We start from the raw sequence: 18,897 nt of genomic DNA, 5'->3' as shown, positions 1-18,897 counted from the left end.
TCGAAATTAAAATAAATTTCGTTATATTTCTCTTTTGTATAGCATGTATAGAAGTTTAAAATTCGAAGTTAGACATTTTAACAATCACCAAATTAAATTTTCAAAAATTTGAAATATCTGGAAAATTAGTTTTTACAAAGAAGTACAAAGTCAATATTTAAAACTTTTGAATGACACATATTAATTCCTAAATTTCGTAATAATTGGAATCATCGAAGCTTTGGAATCATGTGGAAACTTTGGTCATAACAATTAAAAGTAGAATTATGTAAGTAGATATTTTTAAGTTGAAAAATGAGAATTTAGAAATTATAATTTTGAAAATGTCTCAAATATGAAGCAAACGAAAAATTAATGATTAGTTTACATAAATCCAAATTGTTATATAATAAGTGCTCGGATAATTACACAAAAGGTTTGTATCGCCGATACAAACCTTATGGTTTGTATCGCTGTAGAGGTAATTCTACTCAAAACAACTACTTTTCAAGACAACATATATTTAAAAAACATGATTCCTGAAAATTCCAAAATATTTAATAGAAATAAAAAAACAAAAATATCATTTAAAAATTATTCGAACCCGCGCCTCAAGATATGATTTTGATGACTGATATTAATAAAATGAATCACTTTTGGTCTATACAGTTAAGTTATTATTTTTTTTAATCCCCGGCAGTACTGAAAGTAGTAATTTTTTGATTACCGGTAATGCTGGAGAAATCACAAGTGGTTACACATTTTTGGCTGGGTAACGTCAATTTTAGTATTGTACATATCCATAATAGTTTTCGTACATAATAAAATATCTCATCACTGATGTCAACCCAACATATGTTGGGTATGTAAGTATATTGCAATCAGCTGTTTTCATTTCCCCTTTTTTAAATTCAACACTACAGCGGCATTTATTTTCACTTGGATGTGTACATACATACATATGGCAATAGGTAGGTAGGTATGCAAGTATACATTCATATAGTTGCTTGGTTCCGTCTTCTGTTTGATACAAACCACGTTTTCCCTTTCCCCTCACCTCCATTGAATCGAAGCATTCTATACCAACCCTCTTCATTCACTTTTATTTTCAGTTGAATACATTTGCCTAACTCACGATTTCGTTTTCTGATGTTCTTTTTTTTATTGACGTACATTTGTACTTTGGTTTATACTTCTCATTGGGTTGAATGTTGCTATGCCTTAAGATGTTGGGTTTGTGTGTTGTATGGTTAGCTTTGCGCAGAGGCGATATCGTAACCAATGAGGTTCTACCGAGGTGCGATTATTGCTAGTTGAAAACTTTAACCAATACCCCGCCATGGGGACGTGAAATACCGTCCACTACGGCAATTTTTGGAAGCCCGAGAGGGCTTGTATACTAATAAATGTAAGAAGCGTATTTCAGATCGACGTTCTCGACAATTTTAGGAAGATCATAGGAACAGTGTTGCCAATTTGGTGCTTTTAGCACCAAATTTAGTGCTTTTTGATTTCTAAAAAGCACCAAATTGCATTTTTAGTGCCTTTTCAAAAAAAGCACCAACTTGGTGCTTTCTGGCATTTTCATTTAGTGCTTTTGGTGCTTTTTTATTTTGAACAGTATTAAGTTTAATTGATACAAAAATTTTGACTAGACTTTCAAGAGCCGAAGAAACTCAAATTTATTGCCAAATATAGAATTTGATTGTTATGAAGTTGGTATTGATTATTTTTTAATTAATATTGTTATTTAGGGTATTCTGTAGGAAAGTAGAGCGATGAGTGTCGAATTTTTGAATTTGGTAAAGATGTCATTAAAAACGTTTGTATTAAATTCACAAAAGCACGCACAACTGAAATAAGCAATAGACTCCTTCCATATATTAATATTTTGAAAGTTGAAAAACATCACTGATCAAAATGAATTGGACGAAAGCATTAAAACTGATCAAGGTGTATACTTGAATAGCGGTTCATAATGGTGAGTACTAAGTTTGAGTTTTGCCGCTAAAGTGAAAACTGTCTCAGTAAAAATGGGCATAAAATTATGCATATTTGCTGCAAATTTTATTATAACTTGATGGGGAATAGCCAAAAGCAAATTTTCACAAAGTTTGTATTCCTTAAAATGATTTATTAAAGAAAAGTAATTGTGAAAAAAATGACTATTTTATATTTTAGCGGCTAAACTCGATCTTAATACCCACCTTAACTTTTTGAAATTCAATTCACAAAAGTTCTATAATACATCTTCAGAAGTTTTTTTTTTTTTTTTTTTTTTTTTTTTTTTTTTTTTTTTTTTTTAGTAGTAGAGCATTTATAATATTTTTAGAATTTATAATATTTTTTTGGTGCTTTTTGGCCTTGGGGAGTTGGCAACACTGCATAGGAATTGTGGGCCGCTTGCTGCATATTCAGCGTTGCCGTTTTGGTCCGATCGGACCAAAATTGGTCCAAAAAATTTCTAATTTTTAAATTTGGTCCGATGGTCGGACCAAACGGAATTTGGTCCAAAAAGAAAAGATTTTAAATTTATGAAATAAATTTGATAAAATTCATAATTTATTTCTAGTACATATTTAAAATTTCTATCACATATTCAATAGTATATGTGCACTGAAAAAAATATTGTCGTGAGGCCAAAGATATCATGTGCTTAAAATACGAATGCGAAGTTTGACTAGCATAGAAGACATATTTCTCTAAAATAAAGTGTTTTTGCTTGTCAGTAATGCTGGTGGCTTTTCTGAGAGTTTCAAAGCTTCTCTAAGTGGTTACACTCAGTGTTGCCAACTCCCCAAGGCCAAAAAGCACCAAAAATATATTATAAATCTCTAATTCTAATTCTAACATACCACCTTCCACCACAAAATCCAAAATTAAATGGTCTACTAAAAAAAAAAAAAAAAAAAAAAAACTTCCGAAGATGTATTATAGAAATTTTGTGAATTGAATTTTATAAAGTTAAGGTGGGTATTAAGATCGAGTTTAGCTGCTAAAATAGTCATTTTTCTACAATTACTTTTCTTTAATAATTCATTTTAAGGAATACAAACTTTGTGAAAATTTGCTTTTGGCTATACCCCTTCAAGTTATAATAAAATTTGCAGCAAATTATGCCTTTTTTACTGATATAGTTTTCACTTTAGCGGCAAAACTCAAACTTAGTACTCACCATTATGAACCGCTTTCGTTCAATTCATTTTGATCAGTGATGTTTTTCAACTTTCTAAATATTAATATATGGAAGGAGTCTATTGCTTATTTCAGTTGTGCGTGCTTTGGGAATTTAATACAAACGTTTTTAATGACATATTTACCAAATTCAAAAATTCGGCACTCATCGTTCGACTTTCCTACAGAATACCCTAAATAACAATCGTGTCTGTTCTGGTACACACATGTACAATTTTCGTGTGGTGTCACACTTAAAAGGTGTTCTGGCCAACACTATACACCGTCATAGACCTGAAAAATGTACACGAACATTTCTTTTGTGTAGGCTCAGTGTACAGCCATCGTATGCAAAGTTAGAAGTTTTTATAACAAATAAATAACAGATTCTGAAACTTTAATATGTTTTTTATAAATATTTGCAAATTTTATTGGGAAAGTCACTTATATATGGCAGAAAACATGATTTTAAAAATCCATCTAAAATTTGAACCAAAATTTCCTCTGATTGGTGTATAAATTTTGGGGTTGTTTCAGTGTGTTCGAAGTATAATGTTGCCACAATTTTTAAAAGTTAACACAAAAAAGTTTTAAGCAAAATTATCTTTGATTTTTGTGAATACTATCTGCTTTCCTAAACAAATCAAAGGTCTTTTTGAAAATATAAGGTAATTAAATTATAACTTTTACAAAATCAATGGGCTAAGAAAAGTGAATTTTACCAAATTTATTGCTTGAAAAATATGGCATCTTCAATTCTGCACAGTGTTCTTGGTGCACAAATCACTGAGCAAATTAAAAAAACTAACGCCGCCAATATCTTTCTGCACATGGAGGCCGCCACGATAGAAAATTTGTTTGCAATATTATTGTAAATATTTAAGCAATACAAATGAGAAAAACCTTAACAGAATAGTTAATTATGCCCACTATAATTAAATTTCTTTTAATGTATGGATGTTAAAAACTGTTTGACCAAAACCAAAATAAAAACTTCTCCGCCGTCAAAAACAAAAACGAGAACGTCACGGCGATCGTTTGTTCAGGAGTAACATTGAGGAGGGATAAAAAAAAAAAAACAAATCAAAAAAAAGGTAGAAATCGCCTTCTTATTTGTTCTTGATAAATTGCTCTTGTCCTTACATTATTCCCTGCTAACAAAAATCCGGCAGGCATTTTATGGCTTTGAATTACGCACTTACTTTTAATTTTTTATGTTTATACCGGCAAAATATACTTTGTTTATAATTTCTGTCTGCAAATAATATGGCTTGCAGAAAAAATCAGATGTCACATTTTTCGATTAAAAGTCCGAAAAAAGTGTTCACACGTATGACTCAGAACAACTAACTTTGTGTGTGGTGTGTAGAAAGTGTAAAGTGCGGTGCACAATGCGGTGTGACCCAGAACAGGCATGAATATTAATTAAAAAATAATCAATACCAACTTCATAACAATCAAATTCTATATTTGGCAATAAATTTGAGTTTCTTCAGCTCTTGAAAGTCTAATCAAAATTTTTGTATCAATTACTTAATACTGTTCAAAATAAAAAAACACCAAAAGCACTAAATGAAATTGCCAGAAAGCACCAAGTTGGTGCTTTTTTTGAAAAGGCACCAAAAAGGCAATTTGGTGCTTTTTAGAAATCAAAAAGCACTAAATTTGGTGCTAAAAGCACCAAATTGGCAACACTGGTTACACTGCAATGTGGAACGCCGTTCGTGCTAGGCTATAAAAAGGAGGTAAGAGAGAAGGCCAAAGATATCATGTGCTTAAAATACGAATGCGAAGTTTGACTAGCATAGAAGACATATTTCTCTAAAATAAAGTTTTTTTGCTTGTCAGTAATGCTGGTGGCTTTTCTGAGAGTTTCAAAGCTTCTCTAAGTGGTTGCACTGCAATGTGGAACGCCGTTCGTGCTAGGCTATAAAAAGGAGGTAAGAGAGAAGTTCACCAATGTGGTATCACAATGGACTGAATAGCCTAAGTGAGCCTGATACATCGGGCTGCCACCTAACCTAACCTTGTACTAAAGTCTATACATTTTTGCAATGAAGTCGGTTTGTCCTTATGGGACATAAAATTGGGTATCCTAACATGAAAGAAAATTTCCTTTTTCCTAAAGTCAAAATGGCTTTAATATTTCTGAAAAAAAAAACAGTTTAGTAAAAGATATTTGTGACGTCAATGTGTCCTCACTTCAATTTTCTGCTTCTTTGGTTGGGAATCAATATCAAAATCATTAACGTAAAGACAACATCTTTGGAGCTGTGAATATTTTTTTTTCATTGTGTAATTAGATACCATTTCAATCACAGCAAATCGAATGACAAATTCGCGTTGATGTCAACTATAATTGACTTTAAAATTAGACCTTTTCAAAAAGTCAATTTTTTCATATCAATCCTTTCTGATTTACTTTATTTTTTTAATAAAATCACTATGTACAACAATAAAATATTTTTTAAAGCAGTTTTCTTCGAAATTGGAAATTTGGTCCGCTGGAGGGAATTTTGGTCCGATTATGGAAAAATTTTGGTCCAAAATAAAAATTCGTAGTGGCAACGCTGCTGCATATCCTAAAAAAGGATTGTGAATGAACATATAATGGTGTGCCTTCTTTTAGCTATTTTATGGATAGATCTACCAATTTTAGTAGAGTTAGGATTTATAGTTTCTTTAAGTGATGGAACCTTTTAGTTCCGTTCCGCAAGATGAACTATGCAGCTGTGTTGCCAGGTTGAGGGTTTCCCCCCAAATTTAGGGATTTTTTGGGGGTAAAAAAAATCTTAGACCTTATAAAGTGGAGCAATTCTCGACAAAATTTGGAACAATTCTGGCATGAATTTTGGGAAAAACCAAGTATATACGGCCGTAAGTTCGGCCAGGCCGAATCTTATGTACCCTCCACCATGGATTGCGTAGAAACTTCTACGAAAGACTGTCATCGACAATCGAATTACTTGGGTTGTGGTATCTTAAAAATTCTTTACATCGTTTTCTTAATTGTGAGTTATTCCATACGTGGTATATATTAGACAATACGTAGAGAGCCAGAATTGAAATATGGGGGTCGCTTATATGGGGGCTATATACAATTATGAACTTGATATGGACCAATTTTTGTGTGATTGGGGTCGATTTATCTGAGGGCTATATATAACTACAGACCGATATGGACCTAGTTAGGCATGGTTGTTAACGGCCATATACTAGCACAATGTACCAAATTTCAACTGACTCGTATGGAATTTGCTCCTCCAAGAGGCTCCAAAACCAAATCTCGGGATCGGTTTATATGGGGGCTATATATGATTATTGACTGATATGGACCACTTTTGGCATAGTTTTTAGCATAAAAAAAACTTATTTTGCCTAAAATTTTGTTCCTCAAAAAAATCTTTTTTCAGTTTATATATTTGTGTTAAATTTAATTTTTAAAGTGTATCACTACAGGATTTTTAACGAAATTTTGGGCCTCTTTTTGTACTATTTACATTCTTAAAATTTTTGGGGGCTTTTGAAAAAAGTTTAGACCAATTTAGGGGTTTTTTTTAAGATTTGGGGGGAAGAATCAAAAATTACCTGGCAACACTGCTACGCAGCTCCTTTTCCTAGTTCCTTAGTTTATTTTTTAATTTCGTTCCCCATTTCAATGCCGCTCATTTTTTCTCAGGGTTGTCACTCGAGCCAAAAATAATCTACTAAAATTTGCAGAAAATTTTGCAAAAAAAAAAAACATTATTTTTCATAGAAAATTTTCTCAAAATTTTATATCTATAGAAAATTTTCTAAAAATTTCATTTCTATAGAAAATGTTCTCAAAATTTATTTCTATAGAAAATTTTTTCAAAATTTTATTTCTATAGAAAATTTTGCCAAAATTTTATTTCTGTAGAAAATTTTGTCAAAATTTTATTTCTATAGAAAATTTTGTCAAAATTTTATTTCTATAGAAAATTTTGTCAAAATTTTATTTCTATAGAAAATTTCGTCAAAATTTTATTTCTATAGAAAATTTTGTCAAAATTTTATTTCTATAGAAAATTTTGTCAAAATGTTATTTCTATAGAGATTTTTGTCAAAATTTTATTTCTATAGGAAATTTCCTCAAAATTTTTCTATAGAAAATTTTGTCAAAGTTTTATTTCTATCGAAAATGTTGTCAAAATGTTATTTCTATAGAGATTTTTGTCAAAATTTTATTTCTATAGGAAATTTCCTCAAAAGTTTATTTCTATAGAAACATTCTATAGACATTTTTGTCAAAATTTTTTTTCTATAGAAAATTTTGTCAAAATTTTATTTTTATAGAACATTTTGTCAAAATTTTATTTCTATAGAAAATTTTGTCAAAAATTTATTTCTATAGAAAATTTTGTCAAAATTTTATTTCTATAGAAAATTTTGTCAAAATTTTATTTCTATCGAAAATTTTGTCAAAATTTTAATTCTATAGAAAATTTTGACAAAATTTTATTTCTAAAGAAAATTTTGTCAAAATTTTATTTCTATGGAAACTTTTGTCAAAATGTTATATCTATAGAAAATTTTGTCAAAATTTTATTTCTATAGAAAATTGTGTCAAAATTTTATTTCTATAGAAAATTGTTTCAAAATTTTATTTCTATAGAAAATTGTCTCAAAATTTTATTTCTATAGAAAAATTTCTCAAAATTTTATTTCTATAGAAAATTTTGTCAAAATTTTATTTCTATAGAAAATTTTGTCATAATTTTATTTCTATAGAAAATTTTGTCAAAATTTTACTTCTATAGAAAATTTTGTTAAAATTGTATTTCTATAGAAAATTTTGTCAAAATTTTATTTCTATAGAAACTCTTGTCAAAATTGTACTTCTATAGAAACTCTTGTCAAAATGTACACCGATTTGAATCGAGCCGTACAGTACATACATATGTAGTATGTATATGGCTTTACTATTATACCATCACATTAACTTATTCGCAATTTTTTCTCTTTTCTTTTCCAGATCAATATCGGTTTTAAGCAACAATGGTTTTCGTCTGTACTCGATCAATGCCAGCGATAAAATTGATGAAATTTTTGCAAAAGAAAATAATGAAGAAATACGGATAGTGGAACGTCTATTCAATAGCTCTCTGGTAGTGCTGGTCACCCATCAGAAGCCGAATTGTTTGAAAATGTTACATTTCAAAAAGAAACAGGATATCTGCAATTGTGTCTATCCCTCGGATATTCTATGTGTTCGTATGAATCGTTATCGTTTGGTAGTCTGTTTGGCCGAAAGTATACACATCCATGATATTCGGGATATGAAAATCTTACATTCCATTGAGAATATTGCACCAAATGAATTGGGCCTATGTTCGTTATCGTTGAATTCACATTTAGCTTTTCCCATTTGCACTACCAGTGGAGAGTTGAGAATTTTCAATGCGAATAAACTGAAGACAGGCCTTACAATAAAGGCTCACGATACAGCTTTGTCGGCCATGGCATTTTCACCAAGTGGGACATTGTTGGCAACAGCCTCAGAGCGTGGAACTGTGATAAGAGTATTCTGTGTTAAAAATGGTCAAAAAGTTCAGGAATTTCGAAGAGGTGTTAAGCGTTGTGTAAGAATTGCTTCGTTGGTCTTTTCAACGACGGGCGATTTTCTATGTGCATCATCCAATACAGAAACTGTACATATCTTTAAGATAGACACAAAAGCTGTGGAGGCGGCAGAGAGAAAGGCAACAATAGGTAAGATTAAATTTCTCGAGATCTGTAAACAGAAAAGGAAGTTTTCATTGATGCCTACAAACAGTTTTTAAGTTGGTGCGTCTAATGAAACGCTCCGCCTCTGCTTAGACAAATAACTTTAAAAACATCAATAATAAAATATTTTTCTTCTTCAAAACTTCCAGATGACGTTAAGAAAGTATCCACAGCTTCTCCAGCCTCTACTACAAATGGCTCATCTTCCTCCTCTAATCCTGCTGCACCAAGTACAAATAATACAGAAAATGGCTCGGCTACAACATCCTCTAATCACGAACAACCTGCCTCTACAACAACAGTAACAAATGGTTCCTCTTCATCCTCGAATTCATGGTCAATGAGTGGTTACTTATCTAAGGCTATGACTTCATACTTGATACCATCACAAATAGGTGATGTTCTAAGTCAAGATCGTGCTTTTGCCACAGCCGTTTTGGGACAACCAGGACTGAAACATGTTTGTGGTTTGGCACGAATTCAAAAAGAATTACGGCTTCTCCTGGCCTGTGAAGATGGTTTCTTATATATTCATGAATTCAATAGCGAAAAGGGAGGACCCTGTAAATTGTTACATGTCCATGATTTGCGATACACCCTAGAAGGAGTGATTGGTAAAATAATTAACCTCTAAGCATTTTCCATACAAGTTGATAATACTTATGGTTTTCTTTTTTTTCCCCCATAGAACTAAATCTCTCGGATAGCATGGATAAAATTTCCTTATCTGGAAATATACCATCAACACCAACCAGTAATCCTTCTTCGGGGTTTGATCCATCGAAAACGTCGAAAAACTCCACGACTATGGATTCTTCGCCAAATTCTTCATCATCACCCCACAGTAAATCAAGTTCGATGAGTAGTGTTAGTGTTATCATAGAAAATCCTGATCCTTCATCAGATAATTCATATGCCAGCATTTTGAGGGGTTCTGAACAAGGCTTGAATACTTTAACAGGTATTATGGCGTAATTATTTCCATTACATTATCTATTCTATAACAAGTTGGGGAGGATTATAGGTAAGATTGGTCGATGTTATTTGCTACAGATTGTTGACAAGCTAAATTTTTATATAGGGTAAATTTTGCTTATGGCATTTTGCATTATTCTTATGCGATCCTATTCTAAGTAACATTCTTTAGATTATTAGGTGAAACTAGTGTGAAGTTAAGCCGATTATAGCATTTAATAAAATTGAATACTGAGTTAAATACTTTTTAGATCGTTTTCAAATTCCACTATAACCTATGACCATCATTTTATGATGGTGGGTTTAAAATCATGGTACCCAAACTTTGACCAATTTAAGATTACATGTTATGAATTCAAAAAAAATAATTTATCGAATGGACCAAATATGTAATGTATTTGCTTACATATGCTAATATTTATTTAGTTCAGAGTGAAATGTGAAAAACGGAATGTGTTGATTACATATTTCCTTTTAGAGAATAGCACCGACCTCATGTAATATCACGTAATGTTAGTTTGTGTTTTACATATAAGCACGTCTAACATGATTCATTTCAGCATCCAAAGCCGACATTGCGAATACAACGGGTATTTGTTTGGCAAATTTCCTAAACAACCATATATGGTTTTCACATATAACGGCGATGACTGGAAATCTGGCCTTACATTCAATTTTACAAATAGAATCAATAGGTACTCAGCAAAAAAGCGTCGCCAAAAAAGTAATGAAAATGTTCTTTTTGGATCCGGAAGTGGTGCAAAATTGATGCAGAAGCGATGAATTTAACATGGCCTTGTGATAGGACCGAAGTCCTCCATGTTAAAAGCTGTTGCACTGAATTTGCATCACTTCTTTAGGTGTGATCCGAATTCAATGTTTTGGATGTAATTTAAATTTCTGTGATATTTTGTCAAATAAATAATTTTTATAATTTTTTATATTTTTTAATGGATCCATACGCTTGTCGGAAACGTTTGACCTCAAACATTTTCAAAAATTCACAATTTTTTCAGATTGGATTTAGCAAAAAAAAAAAACAAGTTATAAAAAATTGAATTAAAATAACTTCCTGGGTAGTTAAAATAATGAACATCATTGGGAGTGCATCTTTTGGTGGTGCTTTTGAAGTTGTGCCTTTGGAAGAACTTCCAATTTTTTTGCTGGTTAATGTATGAATAAATGGGTAACACGCAGTGTGGGCCGTCTATATGATGATCTAAAACAAAATTACCAAATTAGTATACCGCCAAACGTGAAATTCGCTCAATTTAGGAGATTTGTTACGAATACCGATCACGGATGCCACTCGTGCCAAAAATAATCTACCAAAATTTGAAGAAAAATTTACCAAAAATCTACTTAAAAATTTAAAAAAAAATAAACTTTTATTACTATTGAAATTTTCTATAGAAAATCTTGTCCAAATTTTATTTCTATAGAAAATTTTGTCAACATTTTATTTCTGTAGAAAATTTTGTCAAAATTCTATTTCTATAGAAAATTTTGTCAAAATTCTATTTCTACAGACAATTTTGTTAAAATTTTATTTCTATAGAAAATTTTTTTTTAAATTTTATTTCTATAGAAAATTTTGTCAAAATTCTATTTCTATAAAAAATTGAGTTAAAATTTTATTTCTATAGAAAATTTTTTCAAAATTTTATTTCTATAGAAAATTTTGTCAAAATTTTATTTCTATAGAAAATTTTATTGAAATTTTATTTCTATAGAAAATTTTTCCAAATTTTATTTCTATAAGAAATTTTGTCAAAATGTTATTTCAATAGAAAATTTTGTCAAAATTTTTTTTCTATAGAAAATTATGTCAAAATTTTATTTCTATGGAAAATTTTGTCAAATTCCAATTTCTATAGAAAATTTTGTTAAAATTTTATTTCTAGAAAATTTTGTTAAAATTTTATTTCTATAGAAAATTTTTTCAAAATTTTATTTCTATAGAAATTTTTGTTAATATTTTATTTCTATAGAAATTTTTTTTTTCAAAATTTTATTTCTATAGAATATTTTGTCAAAATTTTATTTCTATCGAAAATTCTTTAAAATTCTATTTCTATAGAAAATTTGGATAAAGTTTTATTTCTATAGAAAATTTTATTTCTATAAAAAATGTTGTCAAAATGTTATTTCTATAGAAAATTTTGTCAAAATGTTATATCTATAGAAAATTTGGACAAAGTTTTATTTCTATAGAAAAATTTGTCAAAATTTTGTTTCTATAGAAAATTTTGCCAAAATTTTATTTCTATAGAAAATTTTGTCAAAATTTGATTTCCATAGAAAATTTTGTCAAAATTTGATTTCCATAGAAAATTTTGTCACAATGTTATTTCTATTGAAAATTTTGTCAAAATGTTATTTCTATAGAAAATTTGGACAAAGTTTTATTTCTATACAAACACTATACAATTCTATTTCTATAAAAAATTGAGTTAAAATTTTATTTCTATAGAAAATTTTTTCAAAATTTTATTTCTATAGAAAATTTTGTCAAAATTGTTTTTCTATAGAAAATTTTATTGAAATTTTATTTCTATAGAAAATTTTTCCAAATTTTATTTCTATAAGAAATTTTGTCAAAATGTTATTTCAATAGAAAATTTTGTCAAAATTTTATTTCTATAGAAAATTTTGTCAAAATTTTATTTCTATAGAAAATTTTGTCAAAATTTTTTTTCTATAGAAAATTATGTCAAAATTTTATTTCTATGGAAAATTTTGTCAAATTCCAATTTCTATAGAAAATTTTGTTAAAATTTTATTTCTAGAAAATTTTGTTAAAATTTTATTTCTATAGAAATTTTTTTTAATATTTTATTTCTATAGAAATTTTTGTTAATATTTTATTTCTATAGAAAATTTTTTTTCAAAATTTTATTTCTATAGAATATTTGGTCAAAATTTTATTTCTATCGAAAATTTTTTAAAATTCTATTTCTATAGAAAATTTGGATAAAGTTTTATTTCTATAGAAAATTTTATTTCTATAAAAAATGTTGTCAAAATGTTATTTCTATAGAAAATTTTGTCAAAATGTTATATCTATAGAAAATTTGGACAAAGTTTTATTTCTATAGAAAAATTTGTCAAAATTTTGTTTCTATAGAAAATTTTGCCAAAATTTTATTTCTATAGAAAATTTTGTCAAAATTTGATTTCCATAGAAAATTTTGTCACAATGTTATTTCTATTGAAAATTTTGTCAAAATGTTATTTTAATAGAAAATTTTGTCAAAATGTTATTTCTATAGAAAATTTGGACAAAGTTTTATTTCTATACAAACACTTTTTTCAAAATTTTATTTCTATAGAATATTTTGTCAAAGTTTTATTTCTTTAGAAAATTTTGACAAAATTTTATTTCTATAGAAAATTTTGTCCAAATTTTATTTCTATAGAAAATTTTGTCAAAGTTCTATTTCTATAGAAAAAATTTTTTAAAATGTTATTTCTATATATTTTGTCAAAATGTTATTTCTATAGAAAATTTTGTCAAAATGTTATTTCTATAGAAAATTTGGACAAAGTTTTATTTCTATAGAACATTTTATCAAAATTTTATTTCTATAGAAAATTTTGTCAAAATTTTATTTCTGTAGATAATTTTGTCAAAATTTTTTTTCCACATACAATTTGTCAAAATTTTATTTCTATAGAAAATTTTGTCAAAGTTTTATTTCTATAAAATTGTTTAGTACCTCTTACTTGGAGAGGAATATTTTGCAAAATCTACCAAACTATCAAGCATTCTTCCTAACTACCAAGCAATAAAAAACTACCATTTTTGGTAGAATTCTTTCGACTGGGGCAACCGTGATTAAGATTCGTAGATTTTGATAACCATTGTGCGGTAGGAATGAAGCGTGCAAACCTCCTTTTTATGTCATTTTTTGTTTACGTTTGCTGAGTAAGATGGTGATGAGTTCATTTGGAATGTCCGTGGCCTGCGGTCGAAATGTTTGTGTGCTCAGGGCTTCAATAATGCCCTTAGGATATTTTCCCGATAATCGGATGCATTCGAGCGGGTAGCGACCGCAGCCTATCACTATCGGCGGAACATAAAATTTGGTGGCCAATCGAAAATGTTAATTTTCAGCTTTGGAATGGCTTCTCATGGGAGAAAACCAAATTTGGTAACTGGCCAAATTCGTAGAAGCGAAGCAATTTCTTGGGTCTCCAATTTTTTGTACTTTTTTTAACTTCATTCCTAGTACATTTTTCAATATGTTTTGCATACGTTCTCGCGATATGTTCAGCATACGAGCAAGTTTTCTACGACTTCTGCGAGGATTTCCATAAAATCTGGCCTCCATATTTCGGATCATTTTGTTACTATTTTTTTACTTCTACTTTTATTCATAATTAAATGCTGAAGGGCTCTAACGATAGCCACCTGCTTTTCCAGTTATATTTGGCTATTTGGTAATCAAAAACTATCACGCTTGAATTCCGCCGCGAATAACTTTATTTCTGAATTAAAATTAATTAGAATCTGAATTATATCAAAATTCCTTTGTTAGTTTGTTAACAATAAAATAAACTGTCACTGGAAATTATAGCAATCTGAAGTTGGTCTCAATCCATATCCTCTGACTTTTACATTTTTACGCTATAAAAGTCGATATTGGAGAACATAAAAAATCGATTTGTCGAATTTGGTGAATATACAATAGCGATCTTGGGCAACAAAAATATCGATTCCTAATTTAGGTGTAATATTCTTTTTTGGAAAGCAAAACGACCATTTTAGTTTTTGAGAAAAAGTCAATAGTTTCATGGACTTTTTCAAAATTTGTAAAAGTAGGAAAATTTTGCAGTTTTTTTTTTAATTTGGAAAACTCAATTTTTCAAAATATTAACTTCGACTTTTTAAATAAGTATCATTTTTCAACAACATCAAAAGTCGGTTTGACTCGATTTTAAAAACATTAAAAGTAGATTAGTCGAATTTAAAAAAAAAAAATTATAAAACAACCACTTCAACTTCTTTTTTTTTTTTACAAAAACTCGATTAAACGATTCAGCTTTTGAATCTTTCATTTAAACCTCTTTAAAAATTTTATCTGCGGAAAGTAACCAATTTTAAATTTTCACCCACATTTATATCAATAAATTCATGTCTTCTTCAGTTAAGAATTTTAATTTTGCTATATTTTTGCTATATATAATCATAAAAATAATCAACAATATTATTCCATATTGTTTCAGCAGATTCTGCAAAATTTCGAAAGCTTTGTGATGCCATTGACACACCTACTAAGCTGTATGATGAACGACAATTTCCCCCTGTAGCAATTGCAGCAAAGGATTGACAAAAGTCTTCGACATCATCAAATACAGGAAAAGCGCAACGTGTGAAATGATCAATAAAACGATTATGACCAAAATCACGATAATATAAAAAATTAAATATATATTTTAATTAGAAAAAAAAATAAAAAATAGAAAAATACCAAAAAATAAATAAATGAAAAGTGTCTCTAAAAGAAAAATTAAAAAAAAAATGTTTAACTGAAAATTCAATTTTAAAATGCCTATTTACCATAGGCTAAATACATTAAAGTAATTTATATCATATTTACTCCGTAGCATTTATTTAATCAACAAACTCTTGTATTATAAAGGCAAACATTAACAAAATTGTTTTAAATTGTTTATAACATAACCATATTAAATTGTTAATTTTTTTCAAAAAAACATAATTTATAAATATTTTGGTTTTATAGAAATTTAAAGAAAGAAAAATCACATAAAAAGAGTTCAAAATAGTTGCAACATAGTAATTATTTATATGTATTTATATTTATAAATATATAAGAAAATAACAAACAAATACTCTGCCCTTTTTATGTATGTATTCCTCCCTCCATCATCCTTTAAAGGACATATATATAAACTATTGTAATATACATGTTAAATGTATTAAAAAATAAAAATCCTAATTGCAATTAGCAAATCAATAATATAAAACAAAAATAAATATATATTGGTAACTTACTATTTTGTCTACTACATAAAACATCCTAAAAAAAAACAAACAAACAAACAAAATAAATGGCCTTTAGCCTATAAAGGTATTACTTAAGTTTTATAGCCAAATTCTCAAACCAATTCCCAAACCTATAACCTACCTAAATCTACTTATATGAAAAATGTGGGGCTGCAATGTCCTTCACAAATGTAATCACCCATTTTTTCCAATACCACATTAGTATGACAATCCCGTATATCCTATACAATCCATTCCATTTTTAGGGTAATTTCTTGTTTTTTTAATCATTAAAAAATAATCATTTTTATTTTTATTTTCTTTGGAAATTGTCAATGTGTACCTTATTATCATTAATGAAAATAAATAAAAAAAACAACAAATATTAATTATAAATATTGTAATTGTACAAGATTCTCTAATTAGTTCTATTATATATTTAAGAGTATATATGTATATGCATGTCGAACTCATAAAACAAGAAACCAAAACAATAAAATGGCTCATGAAGGACAAAGCAAACAAAGAAGATATCTCGGAAACTACATTTTTATTTTAATCGAAAAACTATAGAGGAGAGGGTCAATGGTAGTTTGACAAAAAGGCTAAGGAGTGCACATTCCCCATTTACATATCAAAATCCTGTAAGACACAAATTCTAATAATTTGTCCACAGCTGAAGCAGACAGGTCAGTCTTGAACTGGTGGCTTTGTAAAAATGTTATTTCTAAGAAAATTTTGTCAAAAAAATGTATAAAAATTTTGCCAAAATTTTGTTTCTATAGAAAGTTTTCTCAAAATTTTATTTCTATAGAAAATTTTGTCAAAATTTTATTTCTATGGAAAATTTTGACAAAATTTTATTTCTAAAGAAAATTTTGTCAAAATTTCATTTCTATAGAAAATTTTGTCAAAATTTTATTTCTATAGAAAGTTTTCTCAAATTTTTATTTTATTTAAAATGGCTCATGAAGGACAAAGCAAACAAAGAAGATATCTCGGAAACTACATTTTTATTTTAATCGAAAAACTATAGAGGAGAGGGTCAATGGTAGTTTGACAAAAAGGCTAAGGAGTGCACATTCCCCATTTACATATCAAAATCCTGTAAGACACAAATTCTAATAATTTGTCCACAGCTGAAGCAGACAGGTCAGTCTTGAACTGGTGGCTTTGTAAAAATGTTATTTCTAAGAAAATTTTGTCAAAAAAATGTATAAAAATTTTGCCAAAATTTTGTTTCTATAGAAAGTTTTCTCAAAATTTTATTTCTATAGAAAATTTTGTCAAAATTTTATTTCTATGGAAAATTTTGACAAAATTTTATTTCTAAAGAAAATTTTGTCAAAATTTCATTTCTATAGAAAATTTTGTCAAAATTTTATTTCTATAGAAAGTTTTCTCAAAATTTTATTTCTATAGAAAATTTTGTCAAAATTTTATTTCTATTAAAAATTTAGTAATTTTTTTTTATATAGAAAATTTTATTTCTATAGAAAATATTGTCGAAAAATTTTTGTCAAAATCTTATATCTATAGTAAATTTTGTCAAAATCTTATATCTATAGTAAATTTTATCAAAATTTTATTTCGATCTCAGCTAAAAACCATGCATTGACTAAACTACAAGTGTAGCTTAACCAACAGAGGAAAAGTATGCTTATCAAATTTATTTGGGCAATGCCCTATACACGCAAGATGGTTGGATGTACAGCTGTTTCGGAATTACATTCCTCATCAGCATCCTCTACTTGCAGCAAAACTATCAACCAATTATCAGAATAAATTCGGGTAATTCAACCCAAAGTGAACTACACTTGAACTTTCCGAAAAACCAAAAAGTGTAGTAATTTAGTTAATGCATGGTTTTAAGCTGAAATCAAAAACAACAATAACAATTGAACAATAACATACAAAGCGAATTTTATTTCTATAGAAAATTTTATTTCTGTAGAAAATTGTGTCAAAATTTTATTTCTATAGAAAGTTTTCTCAAAATTTTATTTCTATAGAAAATTTTGTCAAAATTTTATTTCTATAGAAAAATTTATCAAAATTTTATTTCTATAGAACATTTTGTCAAAATTTTATTTCTATAGAAAGTTTTTTTGGGAGCCACCGTGGTGCAATGGTTAGCATACCCGCCTTGCATACACAAGGTCGTGGGTTCGATTCCTTCTTCGACCGAACACCAAAAAGCTTTTCAGCGGTGGATTATCCCACCTCAGTAATGCTGGTGATATTTCTGAGGGTTTCAAAGCTTGTCTAAGTGGTTTCACTATAATGTGGAACGCCGTTCGGACTCGGCTATAAAAAGGAGGTCCCTTGTCATTGAGCTTAACATGGAATCGGGCAGCACTTAGTTATAAGAGAGAAGTTCACCAATGTGGTATCACAATGGACTGAATAGTCTAAGTAAGCCTGATACATCGGGCTGCCACCTAAACTAACCTATAGAAAATTTTCTTAAAATTTTATGTCTATAGAAAATTTTGTCAAAATTTTATTTATATAGAAAATTGTGTCAAAATTTTATTTATATAGAAAATTTTGTCAAAATTTTATTTCTATAGAAAATTTTGGCAAAATTTGTTTTCCATAGAAAATTTTGTCAAAATTTTATTTCTATAGAAAATTTTGTCAAAATTTTATTTCTATAGAAAATTTTGTCAAAATTTTATTTCTATAGAAAATTTTGTCAAAATTTTATTTCTATAGAAAATTTTGTCAAAATTTTATTTCTATAGAAAATTTTGTCAAAATTTTATTTCTATAGAAAATTTTGTCAAAATTTTTGTTTCTATAGAATTTTTTTATACCCTCCATCATAGGATGGGGGTATATTAACTTTGTCATTCCGTTTGTAACACATCGAAATATTGCTCTAAGATCCCATAAAGTATATATATTCTGGGTCGTGGTGAAATTCTGAGTCGATCTAAGCATGTCCGTCCGTCCGTCCGTCTGTTGAAATCACGCTAACTTCCGAACGAAACAAGCTATCGACTTGA

General features: G+C 28.4%; 1 protein-coding gene and 1 non-coding gene across 5 annotated transcripts in view; both read left to right on the top strand.

Moving 5' to 3' along the window:
* Atg18b (Autophagy-related 18b) overlaps nucleotides 1–16,415 on the top strand; it is a 44,048-nt gene extending 27,633 nt beyond the window's left edge. Inside the window, exons 2-5 of one of the 4 annotated variants that reach the window (XM_075293477.1) lie at nucleotides 8,150–8,886; nucleotides 9,051–9,515; nucleotides 9,590–9,862; nucleotides 15,106–16,415. In XM_075293477.1, the coding sequence (XP_075149592.1) occupies nucleotides 8,150–8,886; nucleotides 9,051–9,515; nucleotides 9,590–9,862; nucleotides 15,106–15,209 (1,579 nt within the window). In that variant the 3' untranslated portion in view covers nucleotides 15,210–16,415. Of the gene's footprint in view, nucleotides 1–8,149; nucleotides 8,887–9,050; nucleotides 9,516–9,589; nucleotides 9,926–15,105 lie in introns of all 4 variants that reach the window. The other 3 variants (XM_075293479.1, XM_075293480.1, XM_075293478.1) reach the window with 3 other exon arrangements.
* LOC142227699 (U4 spliceosomal RNA) lies at nucleotides 1,232–1,371 on the top strand. The gene has a single exon (XR_012719986.1). It is a non-coding gene; the product is annotated as a U4 spliceosomal RNA (small nuclear RNA).
* Nucleotides 16,416–18,897: the final 2,482 nt, after the last annotated feature.

The sequence above is a fragment of the Haematobia irritans genome, chromosome 2, assembly GCF_050003625.1.
Source record: "Haematobia irritans isolate KBUSLIRL chromosome 2, ASM5000362v1, whole genome shotgun sequence".
NCBI lineage: Eukaryota > Metazoa > Arthropoda > Insecta > Diptera > Muscidae > Haematobia > Haematobia irritans.
This window is presented reverse-complemented; position numbering and strand designations above follow the sequence as displayed.